This window comes from Silurus aristotelis, assembly GCF_946808225.1.
Source record: "Silurus aristotelis genome assembly, chromosome: 4".
In the NCBI taxonomy this organism is placed as follows: Eukaryota; Metazoa; Chordata; class Actinopteri; order Siluriformes; family Siluridae; genus Silurus; species Silurus aristotelis.
Genome location: NC_139577.1, coordinates 29206110 through 29230917, shown reverse-complemented (window position 1 = coordinate 29230917; position 24808 = coordinate 29206110). Strand labels below are relative to the sequence as shown.

The 24808-nt window shown below is 38.1% G+C and overlaps 4 protein-coding genes across 5 annotated transcripts in view; 3 read left to right on the top strand and 1 right to left on the bottom strand.

Annotated features, from left to right (window-relative positions):
• tbc1d9 (TBC1 domain family, member 9 (with GRAM domain)) overlaps positions 1–3459 on the top strand; it is a 42357-nt gene extending 38898 nt beyond the window's left edge. The window contains exons 21-22 of the mRNA XM_083538603.1: positions 715–818; positions 1531–3459. Coding sequence (XP_083394729.1) covers positions 715–818; positions 1531–2223 — 797 coding nt within the window. The 3' untranslated portion in view covers positions 2224–3459. The remainder of the gene's footprint in view (positions 1–714; positions 819–1530) is intronic.
• Positions 1–24808, top strand: part of inpp4b (inositol polyphosphate-4-phosphatase type II B) — a 765675-nt gene that overhangs the window by 378556 nt on the left and 362311 nt on the right. The window lies entirely within an intron of this gene.
• ucp1 (uncoupling protein 1) lies at positions 8555–14565 on the top strand. Its single transcript, XM_083539330.1, has 7 exons — positions 8555–8632; positions 9460–9593; positions 10159–10366; positions 10592–10789; positions 11271–11372; positions 13263–13443; positions 13902–14565. The coding sequence occupies exons 2-7, from the start codon at positions 9468–9470 to the stop codon at positions 14014–14016; spliced, it is 930 nt and encodes a 309-aa protein (XP_083395456.1). The 5' UTR covers positions 8555–8632; positions 9460–9467; the 3' UTR covers positions 14017–14565.
• On the bottom strand, positions 18369–24258 carry LOC310724589 (ELMO domain-containing protein 2-like). The gene is made up of 9 exons (XM_083538847.1): positions 24036–24258; positions 22592–22739; positions 22162–22190; positions 21457–21554; positions 21227–21356; positions 20405–20538; positions 20240–20308; positions 19996–20129; positions 18369–19094 (listed from the first exon to the last, which is right to left on the bottom strand). The coding sequence occupies exons 2-9, from the start codon at positions 22734–22736 to the stop codon at positions 18925–18927; spliced, it is 909 nt and encodes a 302-aa protein (XP_083394973.1). The 5' UTR covers positions 22737–22739; positions 24036–24258; the 3' UTR covers positions 18369–18924.

Sequence of the window (24808 nt, the reverse complement as noted above, 5' to 3'; positions counted from 1 at the left end):
GATGGCCTTTTCTTAATTTCGGTCACACATAAAAAAATAAAGTCATAGGTTTTGTATGGATTTTTTTGTAACAGATTGTAGCAAAAATTGTAAAGGTATAATTCAGATACACACAAGGAGACAGCTACAACAAATAAATAAAAAATAATTAACTTAATAAAATGTTATATATCTTTCCTTTGCCCAGTTTAGAGAAGCTAGAAACAAACCAGTACTGTAAAACCATCACGCTTTTGGTTCCTCAGTAACTCAACGAGCTGCTATTTTCCCTGAAAATTAGTCCGGATCTTATATTATATATGAAATTATAATTTTTGCTCCAAAAGCAGCAGTAGTAGTAGCTATAGTAGTTATTTTCTGGGGATGTTTTATATTTTCATGTACTCTGATTGGTCATCTTTTTACTGTACCTACAAAAGAGCAAACCCCAAACATATTAACATTTGCGCAGTGCATTCAGAGAAGGTGAAGAGAGGATAGCTCTGTTGCTTGAACGTGATCTCGGATGTAAAAAAAAGGGGGGATGTGAAGCGTGAACGAGTTTGCTGTTTTGGTCCACTATGTTTGATCTGTTTAAACCCTCACCATGTCAGATCTCACTGCAGGGATTAGTCTTTAATGAGACCGGATTTACATGCAGCAGGAAAAATCCTTTCTGAAATATAATCTCTGGTGACTTCATTAGTTTTTTTTTTTTTTTTTCCACGGCCACAGTGAAAAAAATGCAGACGGCGGATTATCGGACGTATTTGCGCCTGTGGAACCAGGAGACCAAATCCAAAACCGAGAACATGAAAGATCTCCCCAAACTCAACCAGGTACCAAATAATTCTGTTCTTCCATTCTTTACATATAACAACAGTTTACTACATGTCCACAATATGTCTATTTTCCTCTATCTCCTTTGTTCTTTCTCTACCTTTTTTCTAAATTCTTCCACCTTTTCTTCTTGTCTTGCTGTCTGCTGTTACCTCATTACAAATATCTCTCCATCTTGTGTCCTCTCCTCTATCTATCCCTATTCCATCATTTCTTTCTCCACCTTTCCTCCCACACCCTTTCTCCAACACTACTCTCTGTTCTTTTCTATCCTTTTTTTTCCTTTCCTGCCCCCCCCCCCTTCCTCTCCTATCTCTCTGCATTGTTCTCTCAATGTCCTTCTTTTCATTTCTCCCCATTTCTATTTTCTTTCCCCACTTTCATTTCATGCACTTGGGTACTATTACTCTCTCTCTCTTTCTCTCTTTCTCTCTCTCTCTCTCTCTCTCTCTCTCTCTCTCTCTCTCTCTCTCTCTCTCTCAACTTCGTTTCTGTATCTCTTCCTACATCTCACCTCTCGTCCACCTTTCTTTTACCACTCATTTGCTCCATTTTTCCCTCCCTCGCTTCTTCCTGTCTTTTTCCTCTATGCCTCTCCTCCCTCTGCCCTTTCCGTGTCCCTATCCCCGCCCCTTTTTTCTCCTCAACCTCTCATTTTGGCCCACACACTTATCCTCTCGTTTTTGTCTCCTCTCTTCGTGTGTCTCTCAGGGTCAGTATATTGAGCTTTGTAAGACGCTGTATAACATGTTCAGCGAGGACGCTAACGAGCAGGAGCTGTACCACGCGACAGCCACGGTGACCAGCCTGCTGCTGGAGATGGGGGAGGTGGGAAAGCTCTTCTGCAGCCCCTCTAGCAAAGAGGATGACGCTGACGATGAGGAGGAGGATGAAGACGAAGAGCAGGCGACCGCACGAAACAGGAAGCAGCAGAGGATTCAGAAGCATACGTTCATCTGCTCAGTCGACGACAAGATCCCTAGCGCAGCCCCTATGGAGGACATCAAGCTGGACGAATCACCCAAAGACACGGGTGCCTCCACGGCCATGCTCGTCTCCGACGACGAGACCAAAGACGACACATCGGTGTCCTCGTACTCGGTGCTGAGCACCGGCTCGCACGAGATGGACGAGAAGCTTCAATGTGAGGACATCGCCGAGGACACAGTGCTGGTGCGCAGTGGTGCAGGAGGGAACGGGATCCCACACAGCACCAGTATCGATAAGGACTGGGCTATAACCTTCGAGCAGTTCCTGGCCTCGGTGCTCACTGAACAAGCTTTGGTGCACTACTTCGAGAAACCGGTAGACATCGTGGACCGCATCGCGAACGCCAAGAACGTACGAAAGGGGGGGCAGACACATACATCCGTCAGCGATTATGAGATCTCGCTCTCGGGATAAGTTTTTGATAGATAGTTGAAAAATAAAAAAAGAACAATGACTAAACGATGACCTCCGCGCTCACCTTTAAAGTTTCCGTCGACGTTACGGACATGCACAAAATTTGACGGACCACAAAATCAACACTGGAGTAAACATTCCCCAAATGCATCTTTTGGAAAATAAATAATAAACATTTCAAACTGATGTCCCAAGCCACGATCTGCATATGTACACACCTGCCATCATCTCAACTACCTTTTTACTTAATCTATTCCGATATTTCTCCGAGACGCTGGATATTTCGGAACGGACCCGAGTGCATATTTTCTCTAATGTGAATTTACCCTGAAGGGTTTGAGACTCTGAAGCAGAAGGACTATGAAGGATCGGTGGACAGATCCTCATCCTTTTGTAATCGAAAGAAGAAGAAAAAAAAGCCGTTAAGGACTTTGCGTACATATTATATGCTTGGTGTACTTTATATGGAGTAATAATTTAGCAGTATGTAATACAGGTAGACTGTGTATAATCGTGTCATGTCTACACTTCTACTGATTGCCTATTCAGGGAGTGACCAGTCCTTGTCTTTAAGACGTGAAAAGGAACTCGGTTAAGAATAATCGAAGGAAATACTTCACTTGGGATGCAAGCTGTTGTGATTTTAACCTACGGAAAAGCATTTCGGAGTGACGCTATTCCTTTAGCACAGTGATGCATTTAGAATGTAGGACATGCAAAAAGCCATGAGACTGGAAGCGGAGGAAGAGAACTGATATGACCTGATTCCCTTCTGTAAAGACACTGAGCATGACTGAATCATCGCTTTGACGCTATCCTGTCGGAAATCACTACATTAACACTTCCATGCATCTACAGTTTGCGGCTGTGTCCTTATTTCACACATAGTGCACTAGATAGAGCGCCTAAGGCTCAAACAGTGCAATATGTGTTAAATAGGAAGCTGTCTCGGATTAATCATCTATAGATCCACCTTGCTGACTTGTTATTTTTTTCTGTTTCTGGCACCTGCACTTTGAGTTCCCCTTTTTTCGCTCGAACCCATGTAGGGATGTACTGTATTTTATGATACTCGTCTCAGAGCTCATACATAATTCACCGTATGACAACCTTTTAAAAGGTTTACACCTTATTGTTCTCCTTTCTCTGTTTCTGTTCCTCACCATCACACGCATGTGGCATGACTGTCCACTTTCATGTAAACGTTTTTACTTTTTTTTTATTGTTTTATTGCTGCTGTTTTTGTCGTTTCTCTGTGAATTGTTTTAAGTGTCCTGTAAAGATTTGCTCCAAATAATTAAAACGTGCAAAAAAGAATACTATGCTACCTATCGAAGAAAAAAAAAAGTGTGAGATCTGGTTATTATCCGTTTTTCCTAATTAAACATTTAATAGCTGCATGCAAGAGATTTATTATATAAAAACTAAAATAAAAAGTTAGTACCCTGCTTTGAGACAATAATCAGCATTGGTGTGCTGAGGGTCAACGTGAAGTTGTTCTTTGCATTGTACACTCCTAAATGTATAAAAACTATATAATAGTCCATATGAAAACAGCAATATATGAGTCAGTTCATTGATCTAAAGCTTGCAACAACCTTTAGAAATGCTTTAATTGTAAAGAAAACCAACACCTTCTGACCAAACAACATCTAGAATTCATGAGCGCTGTGGTATACATGCTGATAAGTTTTGTTAATTAAACAGTAAAGTCTGATTTAATTAAATGATGTAAAAAATAGATAGGCAAAGACATTTTACAGTATATTGTTCAGGCAAAGAACACTATAGTGACAAAAGTATTGGGACACCTGTCTTCCTCGAATTGTTACTGCAAGATTCGATGCTCACAGTTGCATAGGATATCTTGATACTGTAGCATAAGCATTTTCCTTCACTTGAACTAGGAGACCCAAACCTGTCCCAGCATGACAATACCCCTGTGCACAAAGCAAACTCTATGAAGATATGCTTTACATGGGTTGGAGTAGAAAATCTTGAGTGACCCGCTCCAGTCTTAAACTCTATTGAACATGTATGGGGTGAATTGGAAGGCTGACCGCACCCCAGGCCTCCTCATCTCACTTACATCAGTACCTGACTTTACCAACACCCCTGACACTAAATAAGCACAATCTCCACAAGAACACTCCAAAATCTAGTGGATTATCTTTCTAGAAGAGTGAAGGTTATTATAACATAACATATATATAACATATATATGTGTGTGTGTGTGTGTGTGTGTGTGTGTGTGTGTGTGTGTGTGTGTGTGTGTGTGTGTGTGTGTTATTTGTGGTTTGGTGTCCTGATGATATGTAATTTAAAACACCATAATTACTTTAAAACCTTTACAAAAATATTTTGTCTTCATGTTCTATGTTGAGGTTGGTTTCACTAATAATAAACAAAATATATTTGCATTAAGCATCAATATTTGTACATGGCCATGTTGATTATAGAGTATTCAAAATTTGAAAAGTATAAATTTACAGTACTTTTAGATCAGATAAATATGTGCTATTATGTTGCGATTAATCACTAGTTAAATATTTTAATCGAATGACAGCCATTTTTTATATATACATATATATATATATATATATATATATATATATATATATAGAGAGAGAGAGAGAGAGACAGACAGACAGACAGACAGACAGACAGACAGACAGACAGACAGACAGATAGATTATTGGTCATCTGAATCATATGAACTGACTCGCATTCTTCCCTCCCATTTGATGCTGAAGGTCTGGGTGTTGGTCTAATCATCCAATCAGTGCAGTTCGATTGCCTCAAACCCATCTGCACTGTTTGCCTGTATGACGATGCTCACTATTTACCTTTCTTTCTGTTTGTTACTCGCCTGACTGACACTGAAGTTGACAATGTGTGAACTCCTGGGAATTTAGCAATTTTTCCCCCAACCTGTTCCGTCATAAGAGACATTTCTAGTCTGTAGCTCTTTGTGGTCAGCACGTGAGCTCAGCAGGTCCAGGCTTTTTTCCTGGTAAATTATAAGCAGTTCACTGAGTTTCAACAGAACAAGCATGTTGACATGGACTAAAACACCGCAGCAGTAAAGTTAAAGACTCAGTAAACATGTATAGAGTCCATCCGTCTGAATACTTTACCTAGAACGGTTTATTTCAGCTGTTATGCATGGGAAGGTAATCATTTATCAGATAGTAGTTACTGTGGAAAACATCAGCATCAATTAAATTTCAAAATAAAAAAATCACAAATTTTTTTCCGATTTACTCCAAAAGCCATTGTAAGAATTGTAAGATTTAGAAAGAGCCTGAAGAGGTAAAAAAAAAAAAAAAAAAAAAAGCCTGATGGTCTAGAAATGAATGTTAGCTACATTGCAAACATCAAACATGTTTGAGCTACTAAACTGTGTGAATTACATTTTGTCCAAATGGTCCATTACTGTTACAATCCAGTTTAAATGTATTGAATGTAATCCAGTTGAAATGTATTCTGTTATTAACAGGATATTCTGCACAATTTCCAACTCGCAGCTCTAGGGTTTCCTCCAGGTTCTCCAGAAACAAACCAGAAGATTGGCAGCTCTAAATTCCCCTCAGGTGAGAATGAGTGTAACACTGTTTGTGTGTGTGTGTGTGTGTGTGTGTGTGTGTGTGTGTGTGTGTGTGTGTGTGTGCATGGACCATGAGATAAATTGGAGTGTATTCCCTTGTTGTGCTCCTGGGATTTCTAAAACAGGTAAACACGTCATAAGTGTATTATTAACCGATTATTAGGATGTGTGCATTTCGAATTAGTTTTTGGTTATAAAGTATCACTGTGTCATGCATTTACTGTAAATGGTATAAACTTTATGCAGGGGCTTACACTTGTAGTAGTACTAATGTAAGTCTGAGTAGTCTGTATGTGAAAACTGCTGATCGCATAAACAGGATTTATTATTCTTCAACTATATTATGACATAATTCATAGCTTACAGCTAGCACAACACTTCTGACCCGTCGAGTTTTAACAGCATTGACTTCTTCAGCAATTTGAGCTACAGCAGCTCGTCTGTTGAATCGGACGACACTCACCAGCCGTCTAGACCGTCCATGACCCTGTCGCCATTTCACCACTGTTCTTTCCTTGGACCACTTTCTTTTCTAGTAACTGATCTTGGAGTATGAGTGGCATGTTTCCCTGACTTTCTCAGGGAAAGCACATTCCAGTGTAGGTGCTGTTAAATTATTCAGGGCCAACAGATAAACTCTTGCAACAGTGAGAAGGTCTTACGTGAGCTGGGCATATTTTTACGCAGTCGCTCCATTGAGAAAACATGCGGTGAAGCAAGAACGTTATCTATCTCCAAATGAACTTCAGTCAAAGACGTCACTCAGTGTCCTCTATCTGAATCTGGAATAAATGTGTTTATTCAGGTCCTGCTTTTAGAAGAAGATTACTTGGGTGTCATAAGCAGTAATGTCAAGGTATAATAAAATACAGACTCATACAGTTATATATTTTTTCTTAGCATAAGTGCAATTTCCAAATGTTTGTAGACACCCTGACCATCACACCCACATGTGCTTGTTAAACATCCCATTTAGTTTTTAGAAGATTTTTCACTGTTACAATATACTTTAATCTACTGCAAAGGCTTTCAAATACATTTTGGTGTGTGACTGTAGGGATTTGTGTTATTTCAGCAGCAAGAGCATTACTGAGGACAGACACAGATATTGTATTAGAAGGTCTGGGGTTCAATCAATGTTCCAGTTTGTCCAGTTCAGTGGGGTTAAGTTCAGGGATCTGTGTAGGACCCTCAAGTTCTTCCACTCTAACCTTGGCAAACTATGTCATCATGGACCTTTTTTTGTGCACAGGACATTGTTGAGCTGGAACAGAAAAATTGTGTGCTTCTTACTTTGTGAGAGGGTCAACACATGGGTGTAATAGTCACATGTGTGCAAATTTATAGGTATATACAGTATATTAGCACATGCAAATTATAGCGTGACGTAAATATTTTGTAATCATATTGTGAATATGTTACATGGAGCAAGATCTCTCACATACATTCAACATAATCACTTGTTTCTGTATTGTGTGTGTTAACATCATATATTTTTTTATATATAGCATTATCTAATAATTTTTAATTAAACAATTTAAAGATAGAACCATCGAATAATTCGAAACATTCATTTATCTATTTGCTTGTTTTTAACAAAGTTATTTCATTTCCAGCCCATAAAAGTATTTTGTTGGCAACGTCTAACCAGCTGCTGTATATCATTTCTTTCTCAAAACAGAGATGTGTATTGTTAGTGTTATAGATTTAACAGGCAACTATGCCTATATGCTGACTGAATTTGTATTCCAATCTATACAGTAAAAACTGTTTTTTTATGTTGAAGTTGTGAGCAGGCACGTTGATTTCATCTCATTTGCTGAATTTGGGACACAATTGCATTTCTAAGCAAGAATTCTGATTCGAGTGGGCATTACTACGTTTTTTTTTTCCAGTCAGATGTTGGAGTTATGAGTTTTAGTCATAACGATAATTTTTTTTTTAAATAATTGTAATTAAAAATAATCTCCCAAAAAATAACTTGTGAGTTAATTGATCCTTTTTATTACACAAATACATAAATTAAATGCGAAATTTATAAAAATTAGCATATTAATAAATAAAAAATACAACTAGTACAAAAATATGCTTAATGTAAAATAGGTTGTCTGGGGAAAAAATAGATATAACACTAAATGTATGAGTTACAATAAAAGTAGAACTAGATACTCACACCACCCATTAACACTCTTTTAATATGCATCTATATTATAACATCACTCCACTGGGTATCCAATCATCCTTTCAGAGCCCAGAGTGTTTGGTCCTTGAGCTGAGCGGTGATTGGCTTAGAGCTCAATCGAGCCTCCTGCCCTGTTGAAAATCAGGTCAAGCAAACAATCAGTGTAATACAGTTAATAGACACTCACAAACAACCCTTAACCTGTGTAGAACGTTAAACTAATGTCCTTTCTGACTCTGTATAACAAAATCCTTGTGACAATTCTGTCATGTAAAGTTTTAACAATAAATCATAGAATTGTAGATCATTAATGAAACTCTTACAAAATCCTGGAGAAAAGTGGTTTTAGCTTCTGGGTCTTTGAAGAAGCATGCGTGTGTGTGTGTGCGTATGTGTGTGAGCCGACAGTGAATTGGACATTGACACTGTGTTTGTGGGTGGACTTTGAGTTTAGCCGTGATTGTTGAGAGAAACGCCTCTGCAAGTGTCTGCAGAAATGATGGATTATATAAAGAGGGAGCGATTAATCTTTCTTTCTCTAGGTTTAATCCAAACTGTCTGCTCCAGACACATCGCTTCCACCATCTCCAAAGGGATTACCTGAGGACTAGACTAAACATGTGAGTAACACCTTGTTCAACAATTTCTCTAGATTATCATTAGACTGATATTTATCCTTTATTTAAATTTTTTTTTTTAAAACAAATTACATCACATTTTAATTACAGATAAGGATTAATTTAAATCGACAGTTTCAGACACTCAAGCTGAGTTTGAGGTAAAGTTTCAGACTACAAATGACTATCAATGTAATCATTGTGGCATTTAAAGTTTCGTCTAAAATGTTACTGAAGACTTGAAAACGTTTTCGTCTTTCAAGATTCTTAGGTGCAGCAAGGTCTAAACGCCTGAATGCACCCATGTGAAATTCTATTTAATTTGCTGAATTTGGAAATACATGCATGAAACTGGATTGTATTTGCACATCATTTGAGTATTACTTCTGTGAATTTGGTTACTTTAAACTTTTAGTTGTCCTCACATGGATGCTTGCTGTCATCCAAGAAACACTGTCAACTTTTATGTCTAAATCCTATATGCAATATTTATAATGTAGATTCTCTATACTGTAGAAATGATAATTAGAATAAAATCATATTGAATATATGGGAAGATATAACGAGAACAGTAACACCATTAATTAAACACTGTACCTATTTAACTTTTTGTTTATAAAAAACTCTATCTATCTATCTATCTATCTATCTATCTATCTATCTATCTATCTATCTATCTATCTATCTATCTATCTATCTATCTATCTATCATTGCATTGTATTTTTGCTGCTTGTAAAAAATATTATAACAATGGCAATATATAAAAAAAATTTAATCAAATTTTTTTCCCTTAACTGAGCATTTGTGAATATGTTCTCTATATCTGCAGCTGGGATCATGGTGGGACTGAAGCCATCTGATATTCCTCCTCCATTGGGAGTGAAGGTACTGAGTGCAGGTACAGCCGCCTGCATCGCCGACCTTGTCACCTTCCCACTGGACACAGCTAAAGTCCGGCTACAGGTATACACACACACACACACACACACACACACACACACACACACACACACACACACACACACACACACACACACTTCATATATGATATGAAAATAAAGTTATTTTCTCCCCTCACACCTGCAAAATGCTGACATTTGCATGAAATTATCTGCTTCGAATTCAGCACAGTGGGAAGATATGCTTAGAATGTTAATAACTAGTTATGGAACATAAACACATTGGTTGAGTTGGATTATTAACCCCGTCCCCCATGGGAGATTTCCCTACTGCATCAAATTATACCTGTTTAACGGTTGTGTGCTTGGGGTTGACAACAGTGTATTCAGAGTCTTTTATATCATACAATATGCAAAACTGTTGCTTAATATGTGTGTGAATGTTTTATTGCCTTTTGCTTTGGCAAATATAAAAAAAAAAGCATTGATAGCTGTATCCTGAATACTAGTTTCTCAAAGTGTTAGTTTCTCTGTATTATGTAAATAGCTGTATACCAAGGCAGTCCTTTCTTGTGTCAGAGATTCCATAGATGCTCTCTGATTTGTGCCCTTTCCTGTCTGGTGTTCAGATCCAGGGTGAGAAAGCAGCAGTAGAAGCAACCAAGAACATCCGTTATCGTGGTGTATTCGGGACGATCAGCACTATGGTGCGAACAGAGGGGCCACGCTCGCTCTATAACGGCCTGGTGGCCGGCCTGCAGAGACAGATGTCCTTTGCATCCATACGAATAGGCCTCTATGACAACGTCAAAAGCTTCTACACAGGAGGGAAAGACAGTAAGTGAGAGTAAAGGAAAACATTTATGAATAGGTGACAATGTACATATTTTTTTTTCTATAGATGTGAGAAGGTATACAGATGAATATCTATAGTTTACTGTTACATGTTTATATAACATCAATACTATAGTAACCATAAAATTTTAAAAACAGTGAAACCATCGCCTTCAAGCTTAAAAGTGTAATGTTTTCTTAATTCATGTCCATTCTGTCTATTTACAGACCCTAATATAGGAATCCGAATCCTGGCTGGCTGCACTACAGGAGCGATGGCAGTTTCCATGGCTCAGCCCACAGATGTGGTGAAAGTGCGCTTCCAAGCCCAGATGAACCTGCACGGAGTCGATCGTCGCTACAACGGGACCATGCAGGCGTATAGACAGATTTTCCTATTGGAGGGCCTGCGTGGACTCTGGAAAGGTATGTAAATACATCTGTATAGAAACTGGAGCCTTTATTGTGAGATACAAAGGCACACTTACCATCACGTGTTTCTAATTTGCCAAGGTAGCTGATATTTTTTGACAAAATAGATTAGATAGATTCTTAGTCCTGCTCCAGGGGTTGCTTCAGAGCAGTTGTCCAATAGTACAACCTCGGATTACATTATAAAAATGTATAAATGAAATGAGAAACTTTAAAGCATGCTGAAATCACTGTACCCGTAAGCTCATGCATTATTCATGACAGTTTCTTCTCTTAATTGACTATAAATGTCTATACATTGCCCCTTAGCAAGAATGAACGTGTAAAGATGTGCGTTTGTGTGTATGCACGATGCGCTGAAGTATTCTTACTCCACACCCAGTTTTCCCACGACAGTGGCCATGACCTGGATAAAGTTCACACCGAAGATAAATGAATGAGAAATATTCTAAGAATGCTTTTAATTATATTTCAGGAACACTACCCAACATCACCAGGAATGCCTTAGTAAACTGCACAGAGCTTGTGTCGTATGATCTGATCAAAGAAGCCATTCTTAAGCACAAGCTGATGTCAGGTATGTACGATTTGAAATAATTCACTCTGAAACACTGAAATGACTGACATGCCACTTTAGACAAATGTCCTAACAATAAATCTGATATTGAAGGTGCATCAGATTAACCTCCAGACCTGTCACTGGTTAGCACGCACACATCCCATTCCAGTAAAGACCTGTTTAACAGGCCAAAATCCAAACAGCACCTGTCCAAGTCAAACACTGATTGGCCAAAAATACACACACCCTTAGTTCTGTATCAAACCTGCTGATTATGTCTTAGGCTGATTGCTATAAAATACAGAACATCTTGCGAGATTTTATTGCTCCATTCACAACATGCCTAACTAAGATAAAGCAGTTTGGTTTATAAGGCAAACTTTATCACTTGTACTTTGTGCTGTAACTATCACCCCATCAGAACAATAGGGGGATATTGATATACAATCATCTTTTGTGGGTATTTAAAATTAAAATGATTTTATTATTGGAGTGTGTGTGTGTGTGTGTGTGTGTGTGTGTGTGTGTGTGTGTGTGTGTGTGTGTGTGTGTGTGTGTGTAGAAGAGTTGGCAGGTATTGCAGTTATTAAAATGGAAATACACAACATTTGCAACATTTTATTTTATTATTTTATACACACACACACACACACACACACACACACACACACACACACACACACACACACACACACACACAAAACTTCTCTTTATATTAGGAATAGGTTTTTGCACTAACAAAAGGAAAGGTACTGCTTAGGTGGCTCCAAAGAAGGACAATTCCCTATGCAGATGCTCTCTAAAGAAGCACAGTATGTGCCAGGGATTGCTGCATGCTGATAGGACAGGGCCAAAGGTGTGGCAATCCTGAGAAGCACTGTATTCGGCTGAATCAGCTTCATTGAACTGCACTGTTGCACAACCTGTTAGATTATATAACAGCACATGGAGAAATCCATGTGTGGATTTTTTTTAGTTCATTAATATTTGTCTATGTGACTGTGCAAAACAGGGCAAAAGGATTGCATGCGTGTCAGCAGATTATTCAGCAACGTCAGAGTTAATGTGTTATAGGCAGCGCTGAAACCTGGAATCAGATCATGACTCCCTACTGTATCGAAATTACACACAGAATAAGATTTAATTACAAATATGTTTTGCGGATCGTAAAGATTTGTACATTTTGAACAATTAATAAAAGACATCGTTATTGAACAGAAAAAAAGGCACCAGATTAATAGCTAAAGCTATGCTTTGCATGGGCTACGTTTGCATGTTTGTAACATTACAGGCTCTTTTGATATTTTATGCTTTCAGCACTTCAATAAATAGATTTTCGAAGAACCTAATCTCCTGCAATCTCAATAACATGTTTTTACAGTTTTCACGAGTTCAGAGGGACTTATTTTGACCCACCGTAACCCATCATAACTATACACAGCCACGGTACCACAGTACAACACGCACAACTGTGCAGGATTAACTTTGAACACTATTCACCAAAATAAGTCTAGGAACAAGTTCAAGTGCAGGTCATACCAGTCTTGGCCTGTTTTATTTTACTACCTAGCCTAGCTTGCTATCTGGATTGCATTTATAATCAGTAATAAAGATAAAAAATAAAGTTGTTTTGGCAGTGAGGAAGTTGTTTGTCTTCGAAGGCAGAAGTCAGATTATGGAGTTATGAGTGTGACGTGACTGTACGCAGACATGAGACAAATAAGAGCGGTCCATGATAGATTCCATCCCATCCATATGTACACCCTTTACAAAGTGTTGTCAAAAATTTGGAAGCACAGTTGTATAGAATGAATTTTTTATGCTTTAATTATACGTTTTCTATTAAACAACAGTTTTGCGTATCTCATTACATTATTATTATTAAAACATCACAACGGTCTGTTACAGATAACCTGCCGTGTCATTTCGTCTCTGCATTTGGTGCCGGGTTCATCACCACCGTCATTGCCTCTCCTGTGGATGTGGTAAAGACCCGCTACATGAACTCTCCTCCCGGGCAATACAAAAGTGCCATCAACTGTGCTTGGACCATGATGACCAAAGAAGGACCTACAGCCTTCTACAAAGGGTAAGTTAAGCCCTTTACACACCCACCAATCAAACCATCAAATAATAAATATGTCAAATAACATGCTGTAATAACCATTTTGGAATTAATATACTTATTATTGCACTGTAAATATGAGAAAATATGAGGGAAAAAAATCAACCAGAAATGCGAGATTTTAACCTCATTGCTTCAGTAGCAAACTAAAGAGGCACTTTTCTTCATTTTTCCATTAAATTGAAAACACTCTCCACAAAAAATATATAATATAACCTGAAAATCTCACTCCTGTGGCAACAGTCTGAGGAAGAAACTCATGGGTGTGTTTTCCATACTTGTTTAGAACACTGGCTTCAAAAGCCATTTATGCCATTTATAAATAATACAGTTTTACTGAATGCCCACTATATAAACATACCTTGTCCAGCTATTAGATTTTAATTTAATATATTTGTGTGTTTCTGTCCCTTTCCATTCAGATTCGTGCCTTCCTTTCTCAGACTGGGATCGTGGAATGTAGTCATGTTCGTGTCGTTCGAGCAGCTGAAGAGAGCCATGATGGCCTCTAAAAACAAGATCGAAGCAACCATGTAATAAAAGACTGTTGGTTCTATTTTAAACGCACTGACTCACTGAACAAGATGCCATTTGTGCTGCTGAAAGAAACCCAGCAAAAGCAGGTGGTCAGTTATTTAATTTATTAGTCTGAACTAAAGGAAGAGAGGAAGAACGCTCACCCTATCCTTCACAATATCCAGAGTTTCGAAAGAGATGAGAGTCTTAGAACCTGTTTTGTGTATGTTGCCCTATGATGTCCAGATCCAGTGGTGCTGTTGTAGCTGGTAGATGATGGAAAGCCACATTATGCACTTTGCCCGTTTTTCACTACACTACTCGAAAACACAACAATGCCCATAGGCTGTCTTTATTTTTTATAATTATTCTTATTATAGAATCCTTTGTTTAATAAAGGACAAGATGTTTTTAATTAATGTTGAACTGTTTACTGTATGTTTACTCTCCGCTCGACCGCTGTACACTTGCAGGAGACATGTGAGCTGTGACAGCAACCGACCTGAAACGTATTGATGTTCATTTCTAAAATAAATACATATTTGCGCAAAGTACGCTGAACAGCTTCAAGTATGTCGTTTTCATTTAACTCACTCACCTCTATATCTGATAGGACTGCAACAAACGACTATTTTGATATTTAAATTTGATTTATTAAATGTATTAATTTGATTAATCGAATTTGGTGTGTGTAATGTAAATGGTGAACCCAGTTATTAGGGTTGCACAAGCCAGTGCACTTAGTGCCGGTCCCAAGCCAGGATAAATTGGGAGGGTTGCGTTAGGAAGGGCAGCCAGCGTAAAACATGTGCCAAATCAAATATGCGGATCACAATGATAAAGGTGAAGCTGGAGGTTAAAGGGGTGATGATAAATGTCATTAGTGCTTATGCTCCACAAGTAGGCTGTGAGGTGGAGGAGAAGGAAAAATTCTGGAGTGACTTAGATGAAGTGGTAGATGGTGTAACTAGGAATGAACGATTGGTGATTGGGGCAGACTTTAATGGACATGTAGGTGAAGGGAACAGAGGTGATGAGGAGGTGATGGGTAGGTATGGCCTTAAGGAGAGGAATGTGGAAGGGCAGATGGTGGTAGATTTTGCTAAAAGGATGGAAATGGCAGTGGAGAACACTTATTTCAAAAAGGAGGCGCATAGGGTGACATAAGAGTGGAGGAAGGTGCACACAGGTGAATTATGTTCTATGTTGGAGATGCAACCTGAAGGAGATTGGAGACTGTAAGGTGTTGGCAGGGGACAGTGTAGCTAGACAGTATCAGATGGTGGTCTGTAGGATGGTTTTGGAGGTGAAGAAGAGGAGGAGAGTAAGGACTGAAAGAAGAATAAGATGGTGGAAACTGAAGAAGGAAGACTGTAGTGTGAGATTCAGGGAAGAGGTCAGACAGGGGCTCAGCGGTGGTGAAGAGGTGCTGGATGATTGGGCAACTACTGCAGAAGTGATAAGGGAGGCTAGAAGCTAGAAAGCTACTTGGTGTGACATCTGGAAATAGAAAGGAATAAAAAGAGACATGGTGGTGGAATGAGGAAGTGCAGGAAAGCATAAGGAGAAAGAGGTTGGTAAAACAGAATTGGGATCGACAGAGTAATGAGAAAAGTAGGCAGGAGTACAAGGAGATGCGGCAGCAGGTAAAGAGGGATGTGGCAAAAGTCAAGGTAATGGCATATGAGGAGCTGTATGTGAATTTGGAGACTGAAGAAGGAGAGAAGTATTTGTACCAGGCGAAGAGACTGAGGTGGGAAGGATGTGTTGCAAGTTAGAGCAATAAAAGATGTAGATGGAAATGTGTTGAATAGTGAGGAGAGTGTGTTGAGAAGATGAAGGGAGTATTTTGAGCAGCTAATGAAAAAGGAAAATGAAAGAGAGGTTGGATGGTGTGGAGATGGTGAAGCAGGGAATGGATAGGATTAGTAAGGAGAAAGTGAGAGCAGTGATTAAGAAGATGAAGAGTGGGAAGCCGGTTGGACCAGATAAAATACCGGTAGAAGCGTGGAGATATTTAGGAGAGATGGCAGTGGAGTTTTTAACAAGATTGTTTAACAAAATTTAATCCTGAGGAATGAAGAAGGAATGGGCTGGTACCGATCTTTAAGAATAAGGGAGATGTGCACACCTGCAGTAACTAAAGGGGAATAAAGTTAATCAGTAACACCATGAAGTTTTGGGAAAGAGTAGTGGAAGCCAGGCTGAGAAAAGAGGTGACCATTTGTGAGCAACAGTATGGTTTCATGCCAAGGAAGAGCATCACAGATGGATTATTTGCTTTGAGAATGTTGATTTTGAAGTTTAGAGAAAGTCAGAAGGAGTTGCATTGTGTGTTTGTGGATTTATAGAAAGCATACGACAGGGTGTCAACAGAGTTGTAGTATTGTATGAGGAAGTCAGGTGTGGCAGAGAAGTATTTGAGGGTGGTGCAGGTGTATGAGGACAGTGTGACAGCAGTGAAGTGTGCAGTAGGAACGAGTTCAAGGTGGAGGTTAGACTGCATCAAGGATTGGCTCTGAGCCCTTTCCTGTTTGCAATGGTGATTGTCAGGTTGATGGACGAGGTCAGACAGGAGTCTCCATTGACTATGATGTTTGTGGATGATATTGTTATTTGTGGTGAGAGCAGGGAGCAGGTTGAGAAAAGCCTGGAGAGGTGGAGGTATGCGCTGGAGAGAAAAAAGTCAGTAGGAGTAAGATAGAGTACATATGTGTGAAGGAGAGGAAGGGCACTGGAGTGGTGCGATTGGAGTGGTGCGATTGCAGAGGAGGTGGAAAAGGTGGAGGAGTTCAGGTACCAGGGGTCAACAGTGCAAAGTAATGAAGAGTGTCTTAGAGAAGTGAAAAAAAGACTGCAGGCAGGGTGGAGTGGGTGGAGAAGAGTGGCAGGAGTAATTTGTGATAGAAGAGTATCTGCAAGAGTGAAAGGTAAAGTTTATAGGACTCTGGTGAGACCTGCGATGTTCTACGGTTTAGGGACAGTGGCATTGAGTAAAAGACAGGAGGTGGAGCTGGAGGTAGCAGAGCTGAAGATGTTGAGGTTTTCGATGGGAGTGACAATGATGGACAGGATTAGAAACAAGTTTATTAGAGGGACAGCACATGTAAGACTTTTTGTAGACAAGATGAAGGAGGCGAGATTGAGATGGTTTGGACATGTGCAGAGCAGAGGAGGGACATGGGGTATATCGATAGAAGAATGCTGAGGATGGAGCCACCAGGAAGAAGGAAAAGAGGAAGACCAAGAAGGCGGTTTATGGATGTGGTGAGAAAAGACATGCAGGTAGTTGGTTTGAAAGAGGCAGATGTAGAGGACAGGGGGGTATAGAGACGGATGATCCGCTGTGACGACCCCTAATGGGAGCAGCCAAAAGAAGAAGATGATTCAGTGTTTAATTGATTTAATTGAATCCATCACTATTTTGCGAGTGAGCTGATTGCACAACCTGATGCTCGCGAGTAACAACAGAACAGATGCAGTGCAACTGCCCTGAAGTTAGTAAACAAAGATTTTATACAATAGCACTTCATTAAGCTATAACATTTCACATGATTAAACAGTTTCTGCTCACCGTGCTGATGTTTCGCCTTCATCCGTGACACCAGTGTTTTCATTTCATGCGCTCGTGCATAACTTCCAGGTAGTTGTTTTGCTTGTTGTGTTCAATATAAAATACTCTCATGCCTTCTATGACTTGGGACGAACACTTTTTTCTGCTACCGGTTGACCCTGTACCGTCTGCCATTTTTACAAGCGGTTGTGTTACTTCACAGTAACTTGAACTGCCCAACTAATCAATAATGTCATTCGTTGTCAACAAATTTAATTAGCGATTATTATCATTGATTAGTTGTTGCAGACATAAGATCTACTTACCGTTTCTACACCTAATCACCCACATTTATCCACTACATATTTCAAATATAAAACACATTTATAACCATTGATGTATTTATTAACATACGCCATGTAGCCACTACAAAGCAACTATAATACAGGAACCGTTACCTACAAAAACTCTGCAACAAACTGGTTATTTGTTCAGTTTGACAGACTTGAAGCAATAGTTCATTTATAAATGTAGACGATCAGTCACGCACATCTTGTGGTGTCTGAATGGTCTTCGTTGTCCTGTTCAGACTCCTCAGATAGCTTTCAAGTGGTTCAGTATTAAACAGACTTGCTTAGTATAACACTGCTGTCTGTACAAAGGGACACAATTATTTTGTAGAGCTAAATATATTAGTAGCTCTGTCCAGCAGCTGGTTTGTGGACGTCCTTAAAACATTAACTTGCTGCAAAGAATTACACATGTAGAAGGTTTGAAATTTGGCAAAGTTTGAAACAAAATTACAGGATGTGATGGAAACTTAATTGCTTAACTGTAAATATACTTTTCCAAATCAGACATGGTACGGTAGTATTTCCACTTTTACTAATTACAGAACACACTAAATACATAAAGCATTAATGTGTTATAAAGCTGAAATACTAATCTGTTGGGCTAAATGAATAAACCGAACAAACAAAAAAAAAAGCATTAAAACATGCAAGAACACATTGAACTATCCATGTGCAAGACAATTAAACAAAGTTTCATTTGTATCATATACAATTTTCTACATCGTCATTAATATTAAAGTCCTGAGATGTACACTGAAAGAGAACGGACAGGAACCATAAATATAACTCAAACTTTAAGTACAAAGAGAACTTGTTAATAATTTTAAGTATCTCCAAAATAAAAATTCTATTAGTAAGTGGTGGCCACAAAAATTCAGCTCTACACTATTGTTCTCAGGAATGAACTTAAGGTTTAGAAACCTGCTACTGGTTACTGTATTTATGAACATGGAAGCAGAGGAACAGGATGTGCTTAAAAGCTATTATTCAGTCATCTTAGTGTTTAATCAGGAAAAAAAAAACTCAGTTTTCAGGGTAGTTTTTAGGATCAATCTTTAAGATGAGGGACACCTCTGGCTCCAGAAGTAGCTCTTTCACCTTGTCGTGGAACTTCTCTCTGTAGATGTTAAACTCCATAATGCTTGTCGGCTTTTCTTCCAGCCAGAACTGATCAAATTCGTATGCCAGGTAACCTGAGCAGAAAGGGATAGAAAAAAATAAAATCAGACACATACAAAATTCTTTGGAGCAAATCTTAAGTTTTCATATATTTCTAAAAATGCAAACACAAAATACAATTTATGTACAAAGTTTTGGGACACCAGAGTTTTCCAGCCATATGTGGTTCTTCTCCAAACTATTACCACACAATCTTTGAATGTAGTGACAAAAAATTTTCCTATTTACGTAAGCTGAGACAAAAACCTGTTCCAGCATGACAATGCTCCTCTAAACAAAGCCAGCTCCCTGAAGATATGCTTTACATGGGTTGGAGTGGAAGATCTTAGAGCTCCAACCTCAAACCTACTGAAGACCTTGATGAACTAGAACACAGAGTACACCCCAGGACTCCTCACCCTACATCAGTACCTGAATTTACTAACACCCTTGTGGTTGAAGGAGCACAAATATCCACAAGCACACTCTAAAATCTAGTGGAACATCTTCCTAGAGGAGTGGAGGTTCTTATAACAGTAAATAGAGCCTAAGTGTGGAATGGGCACATGAATGACATTTTGTTGTCCACATACATTTGTCTATATAGTGTACTCGTAAAGATAATATTCCAATTTCTGCATCAATAATAAATAATACAAATAATCCATTTAATAGGCAAGTATGTCACATTCCTGGTTCAAGACTACACCTTATTCAGGAAGATGACTAGTAAGATTTCACACCATCTAGTGAATAAATAATAAATTGCTCATAAATGTTGGAACAACTTATTTTCTGAGGGTGATATCTTTAGAACTTGCACGTTTGCGCTGGACCTGCATTCATCTTGTACTAAAACGTTATCTCCAGTGTTTTCACTAAAGACTCTACATAATAGTGTACACAAGACTGGTAGGGTTTAAACGTTAAACGCACAGTAAAGCTGGTGGAAGTGGTGCAGGAGTGGTTTTCCTGCCACAGTGTTGTAGAAGTGTGGCCTCAAAGCTCCACTCCTCAGTAAACTGTAGGCCATCTCGGTCAGATTAATACCCACTATGGCGTAGGAGTACCTGTGCAGAGAAAAATTGCATTATTTGATTGAACTCCGACAGGAAACAATGCATACTAGGGGGCAACATTTCAACATAATTAGGTAGGTAAAAGACTGAAAATTGTTTACCCCAGTGAGGGATGGTTGGCGTGGGACAGGACGTGCCGTGCTACTTTGGTGTATTTTTCACTGAAAAACCTTTTTTGTCCAAAAACACACACAGAAGAAAATCGTTCAGATAGAAATAGCACAGAAAACAACTCTGTGTAGGTCATGTCTGATGTTGAGACTTACACAAGGTTTACCAGGCCAAGCATGCCCATCCCTCTGAAGTCGGTCTTTGGGTCATCACCTTGAAAGCCGATGTTGCTCCACTGCTTGGTTATTCGAGACTCCAGTTTAACAGATGGCATCAGCAAATCCCACAACTAAATTATAAGTTTTATTCCTAGTGTTAGTTGAATATTTTTAAATGTTCATTTATATACATTTCACACTTTTGAACAGATTTTGAACTACAACACATTTACAGTATTTGGAAGAGCGACAAAACATTTTTAGACACAATCATTAACAGAAAAAAAAAGTACTGTTATTGGTAACACACTTTCCTAGAATTCTTTTCTAACTGCTAGAAATAACAATTTTCATTTATTAAAGAGTTTGATGTTGTATCCAAATACAGCGGTCCCCCGGAACTCGTAGGGAAAATGTTCTAAGACGAGTTGCCCCTATGGTACCATAGTAAATCCATCTAGGCATTTTGCCAGTAAGTTGGTTTCTTTTTGATGCATACTCAGCAGAAAATGTGAAGTAATCGACAAAAACGAATATCAACTGCACAGAAAACATGTGCCGTAATACTGCATAGGACATTTATTTTGAAGGTATTGAAATAAATTTTTTTGCATTTTTTGGTGTTTTCTGAGACCTCTGGAGTGAGAAAGCTGCTACAGATATATATTTTTTTTCAGGTCAGTTTTTGTGTTTGGTCTGACCGCTGCTGCATCTGGAAAATCCTGCACTGCTTTAAGAGGTAAAATCTTACATTCTGTGACATTCAGCTCTGTGGCACAGTGAAGGGTTGAGGGTTAATAAGAATCTCAAATCACTCACCTGAAGAAGCATTTTCTCATGTTTTATATTTTCAGAGTTAAACACCTCTTTCCTCAGCTCCTCAACTGTTGTGAACAGCAAGTTATAGCCACTTATTTGAATGAGGCACTGTTGAAGATTCACCTTAAACCTGGAAATGACAAAGTCACAATTAATATAATTACAAAGAGCATCAATCATCACTAATACTATACTGGATCTCCAAAAAACAAAGTGCGACTGAAACTTACTTGGGATCTTTTTGCTCGTTGATATTTTTCACTTTTATGATTTGTGTCACACATGCCTCAACTGCATCCTCCTTCACACTTACAGCTTCTTGCAGCACCTGGACAACACAGCAGACACGTTTAAGGAGGAATCAGTATCAGAGAAATTATAATAATCTATATTCAGTATTATAGCATGTGATGATGCGTTGCTCAGATTCAGTATTGACATTCACTCTGCTTATTATTACTAACAAGATCATCTGCAAAATACTTTTCATTGACCCTTTTCTTTCCCATAAATCAAAGGAAAGAATATTTAAGTACCTCAAATGAGACTGTCTGTGAACAAATTGAACTGAATGTTGTTAAAATAAATAAATAAACAAATAGAATAAAAAGTGTTAAATATACAAATAAATAGAATAACTTATAACTTCATTATAAAAATTTTTTTCCTCTGCTGAGGGACAGAAATTCCACCAAACCTTTGCACCAAATAATATTTTCTATTGTGATAACATTGAATGGCTTTTTTTTCTTTATTTTTTTAATTCAGGCACCTTTTTTAAGCAAAAACAATCCAGTATTTAAATTTTAAAAAGGATCTTGTGTGAATAAATTAATTTAATGTCATGTTGTACAATAGTTATCTGGTGTAATGTGGCATGAAATCTATTGCTTACGATATTTTAAATAAGAAAAACTGGTGAAGAAACCTCTCACCGTGTTTTTTGAAGAATTCAAGGAATTTTCTGAGAAAGAAAAAGAGAAGGAGAGACAACGAGAGGAAAAAAATAACAATAGAGATCAGGTCAAAAAAACGTCCTTATTAATAATACAGCTGACACCCGGGATATACACTAAATCTTTACACATATAAAGTGTAATAAATAGAGCTAAATAAAAATATTATAACTATAATCTTCATCATTTTATCCATTTGTTGATGCTATATTTTCACCGCAGCTGTGAAAAGAAGCAGTCCAATAGCATTGTGGGTGGTGTAGGAAACCCAAAGTGAAAAAGGAGACCAGCATTTTAATGCTTTAGTTAAAAATAAATAAATAAATAAATCACATCACAAAATGATTAAAGTCGCTAAAGAATTACAAAGAGTAACATATGAGTGGTTCAGGGTAAGAGTGAACCTCACCGATCCGTGTGGTCCTCCCTGCTTCAGGCTTATATCCATGGCAGATCCGCTGCAGTTCACATTTTCCTGTGATTTGTCTGAGAATCCATTTAAACCAGAATCGCAAATAAAAAGTGTGCAGGTACTTCCAGATAGTTCCTAACATCGTCTGTAACACACAAACAACAACGAGGATTAATTGGAATGAAAAGCAAAGTGTTTTGTTAAAAAAACATTATGACATGTTTATAACAACTCACTGCCATCCCAATAATAAGATAAGATAAAACTTTATTCATCCTGAAGGAAATTCTTGTACCAGTTGTACAAAATTTTCTAAATACATCACAATTCGTGATATATTGATTATAAAAGAAGGACAAGATGAACGTAGAAAGGAAAGACAAAGAAGGAAGAGGAAAAGAGCTAGGAAAGATAGGAAGGAAGAGAAGGAATGGAAAAAAGAAAGAGAAAACGAGTGAGAGTGGAAGGAAGCTAGGGATTAAGTTAGTAGTTAGTTAAGTTAGATTTAGTTTATTTATGGGGATGGAGGGAAGAAGAGATGGGAAGAATGTGAAAGGTAGAGGGAGGGAAAAAGGAAGATAGAGGAAAGCAGAAATAGATGGAAGGAGAGAGATAGGAAGGGATGGAAAGAAAGGTGGAGGAAGGGAGCAAAAAAAAAGGGATGGGGAAAATCAGTGAAAAATGGAGGTTGGAAAGCAGACAAGGAGGAATGGACGAAGGAGGTGAGATGGAGGGATGAAGGAAGGGAGCTAAGGAAGGGGTGGACACTGGGAGGGATGGAGTAATGAAAAAAGGGAGCAAAGCAAAGCAAATCAAAGCAAATATAATATATTTTATAATATATATATATATATAAAATTAGTCCCACTGAGTCAGCCTTTTTTTTCTTGGCCCACCCTGTATATTAAGGCTGTCAAAATTACAACGTCAACAAAAAAAATCAATTTTTAACGGCACTAATTTTAACATTATTGCAGTGCACAGTTATGTTTGACAATTTTTATTAAAATAAAAGGAAATAATTATAAAAGAGGCAAAGTTAAAACTATTATCCAGTACGTCCTTTCTTTACAGCCCTAATATCATGTTGTTTTTTTTGGCATCTCATATTAACTTGCATCTCCACCTGATCTCCGGTAAAACGTACACACAAACATAACCAGCTAGTAAAGTGCTGTCCTGTTCTAAAAAATTAATAAGCAAATAAAACAAAACAAAACCAAAATACTGCTAACAATATCAAACTTATTAAACCTCGTTGGAAATTTGAAGTAAGTACTTATAGAAAACAAGTCCAAACATGTATGTTTCAGTCAGGAAGCTAACATGCTAAGTGACGCAAACAGGTTGTCAGTAGTTACCAGTGTAGACAGTTAGCCTAGTTTGCTAGCCAGCCAGTGTAACATAAATAACAAAGTAATTATTTAATTTTTTTCCTTACTTCACTGCTGCTTGAAGACGAAAAAAAAAATCCTCATTCAACTTAAATTTAAGTTTTAATAACTCGAAAAAAAACCCCTAACTGTATTCAGCTATAATGCTAACCGGAATAAAAAAAACAACTGTCTAAACTGCATTCCGTCGTCACTCAATGGCCGGTTTTCATCCGTGTCTGAATCGTAGTATCTAGTGCACTATGTAGGGCGTGAATATCTACTAGGCAGAGGTCGGTGTAGTCTAACTATATAGGGCCGACATACCCATTTGGAAGGCGTTCAAAGCTCTTGTGACGCACGCGCAGAAAGTGCAATACCGTCCGTTAAAAAAAAAACAAAAAAAAAAACGCGAAACTGATTTTGTTAGCCACAAGATGGCGACAGTTCGTCAACAATACATGGCCCTTCTACTATTAAAATATGTGAAACATATTTATACAATATGAAAATTATACTACACTTTAATAGGTACATCTGCTTATTCATATCGTACCTGATGCACAACACTGTTTTTTGCACTGCCATGCACTCACACTTTATGACATTACTGATCTCTCATATACTTTTTATTCCTTTTTAATACTCGTACTGCCTATATTGTCTTAAATTGTCTGCATTGTTTTGTATAGTCTGTTTTGTCTTGTCTGTTTTGTCTTGTATAGTCCAAGCTAAATGTATAGTGTTATTTATATCTGTACTTTTGGGAGTCACTAACAGCTGGAGCCAAATTGGGTGCAGATGCACATAAACTGACATAATTGACACATACGCTGAATTT